We start from the raw sequence: 2,559 nt of genomic DNA, 5'->3' as shown, positions 1-2,559 counted from the left end.
TTGGTAGGCCTAATGTTAACATTATTTTTGGAATACTTATTGCTTTAAGTTTGCATAGAAAAGTAAAAATCGTAAATGTTTGTGGTACATTGCGTAGATGTCGAAACTTCGATATTCTCAACAACACAACATTTCTTTTCAGAACCACTGTCTTGGTGTTGGTGTATCGCGAACATTTAGCAGTGACTTAATACTATAACGGTCTTAGGAACTACAACATTCGACCCTGATGTAAGCCTGTAGGCCTACCTACTTGTATTTCTAGAATTATAGGGGATAAATTTTCAAATTTTGCCACTAAATGAATAATTGCTAAAACAAAAGCAAAGGTAATATTACGAATAACCATTAATTATATTGAGCAAAGAAATTACTGCGCTTGGACAATTTAAGTGTTGCTTTCGAAGAACCGGCAAGCGATGCCACACCCGCTCGAAGCTCAACTGAGCTACCGTGCTATTTGATAAAGGATGATCACATAGGCCTACCAGAAGATCCTACTGCACGGTACTTTCTTGTTAAAGAGAATGATTAAAACTGAGAACGATTGGATCATGAAATAATATGACATGGTAATAAATTGGAATGTCCCTATATATAGGCCTACAATGTTGGGAACCACCAATGCAAGATAAAGGCGGTTTATTTTAATTTGAGGGTGTGAGAGTGTCGGAATTGAAGACAGTTGGATTCCTGCATAGTCTTTTTGGTTGATCCACATACGATATTTCACAAAAATCTTAGGCCTACTTATTGGCCTACAGTATTTTGGGTAAGCTTTCTTATGTCGCTTTATATATTTCAAACATTCAGATCAATTTATAGGCCTATCAAAATTAACAAAATCACGTTGGTTGTTTTTTTTAATTTTTTTTATTATCATTATTAAGCAATATAATTTTACTTGAAATTATGTAATCATGTTCGGTTCATCAATAAAACCAGGGAGTTGTTATTTAGAATCTAATAACAACTCCCTGATAAAACACTGGAATAAAAGGCCTAGGGCCAGACGAATACTGTATAATTTGGCATTAGCATATAAAATATTTTCTCTTCCGCCCTCCATAATGCAACGTTTCGTTTAAAGTATTGTCAACAATAACTACACAGTTCATAACCCTAAAAGGCCTTGTACTGATATTACGAATGATTGTCAAAAATAAACAAAACAAACTGACCTGCATCGAGCACTCTGAACACGCAAAGAAATCTCTATCTTTCGTCTGTTTAGCCAGACAGCGTTCACAGAATGTGTGTAAACACGGAAGATATTTGGCTCGTCTGTTTTTAGTGTCAAAGTTCTGCCCGCAATCACCGCATTTCTGAAGTGCCGTCTGTATTGAGCATTTAGTTCTGGAATCATGGCCGGAGCTACTGCCGTTCATTGTGTCTGTCATGATTACTGTGTGGTGTATGCCTTCACTTGGAGCACTCTAGTAAAAGGAAAAGGGAAACGAGAGAAGGAAGCGATTATTACACTGTTGTGATGATTTGCACACGGAAGTTGCTTTTAAAATAGGAGGCAATATGAACGTCAGAAATTAAATGGTAGCCCTAAAATACCCCAATTTCAGCCGAGTAACCGTTGTCAGAAGTATTAAGTATGAACGAACGGCTAAGTGAAATTCGTCGACTTTACTTCCTTGTGTTGGGTTTAATAGAAGTAGTGACGTCACAAAAAGATTGGAAACCTTAGCATGGTTGCGGCAACTCAAAATTGTATAATAAAATGTCCGGTAGACAACACATATACGATTATGACTGTGCATCATAATAATATAGTAAGCATATTTATAGCCTAGTCATGCAGAAAATCAATCAATCAATCTATCTATCTATCTATTTATATATCTTTTAATCTGTCTACAAATCAATCACTCAAACTTATTGTGCCGGTTTTCATAATTTATGTTCAAAGGCGTCTTTGTACGTCGTACAGAAATACATGGAGTAGGCCTACTGTACATGCAAGTAGGCCTTCTATTCTTTTTGAAAAAACCTATGTTGTTAGTCTTCTTAAAGAAGCTACTGATTGAAAAAGTCAGTGTCGACTTATCAATAATAATTGTTGGCTTTAATAGCTGAGTATAGGCCTAGGCCCACCTGTAAGACACTGTTGTATGTCAGACCGCACTGACAATGTTTTATTAGACTCTGTCTCAGCTGTGTATGTAGGCCTAGAAACATCTGATTAAACATTAATGCCATTCATATCTTTTCAGTGCTGGAAAATGTTTTACTTCACATAATACATTATTAAAAATATACGACTATAGGCCCTGACGCGACCACCAGTGTATAATAGTAGTTGTTGCTTATAAGCCTGCCAATGAATATAGTACTCGTTTCAAACTCATCAACTTGGTTAAGCATATTGAGCTTAGTTGAACCATGATTGAACCGCAGACGAGACCCTCAATTGAATCAAAAGCTTACAAACCTAATTGTGACAAACCGGAGATTGACATGAAGGACGTCAACAAAGTTCATTAGACCATGATTAGACCTACTTAGAGATGGTGATTAATATGTCGTGGAGACACTGACTGTCTATCT

The 2,559-nt window shown here is 36.3% G+C and overlaps 1 protein-coding gene across 1 annotated transcript in view; it reads right to left on the bottom strand.

The window, feature by feature from the left end:
• Positions 1-2,559, bottom strand: part of LOC117113178 (E3 ubiquitin-protein ligase TRIM33-like) — an 8,561-nt gene that overhangs the window by 4,755 nt on the left and 1,247 nt on the right. Inside the window, exon 2 of the mRNA XM_033256457.1 lies at positions 1,182-1,436. Within this exon, the coding sequence (XP_033112348.1) occupies positions 1,182-1,400 (219 nt within the window). The 5' untranslated portion in view covers positions 1,401-1,436. The remainder of the gene's footprint in view (positions 1-1,181; positions 1,437-2,559) is intronic.

The sequence above is a fragment of the Anneissia japonica genome, unplaced genomic scaffold (genome assembly GCF_011630105.1).
Source record: "Anneissia japonica isolate Jap-2015-1 unplaced genomic scaffold, ASM1163010v1 scaffold93_len1081246_cov171, whole genome shotgun sequence".
In the NCBI taxonomy this organism is placed as follows: Eukaryota; Metazoa; Echinodermata; class Crinoidea; order Comatulida; family Comatulidae; genus Anneissia; species Anneissia japonica.
Note: the sequence above shows the minus strand (reverse complement) of the source record. Positions and strands in the feature narration are given on the sequence as shown.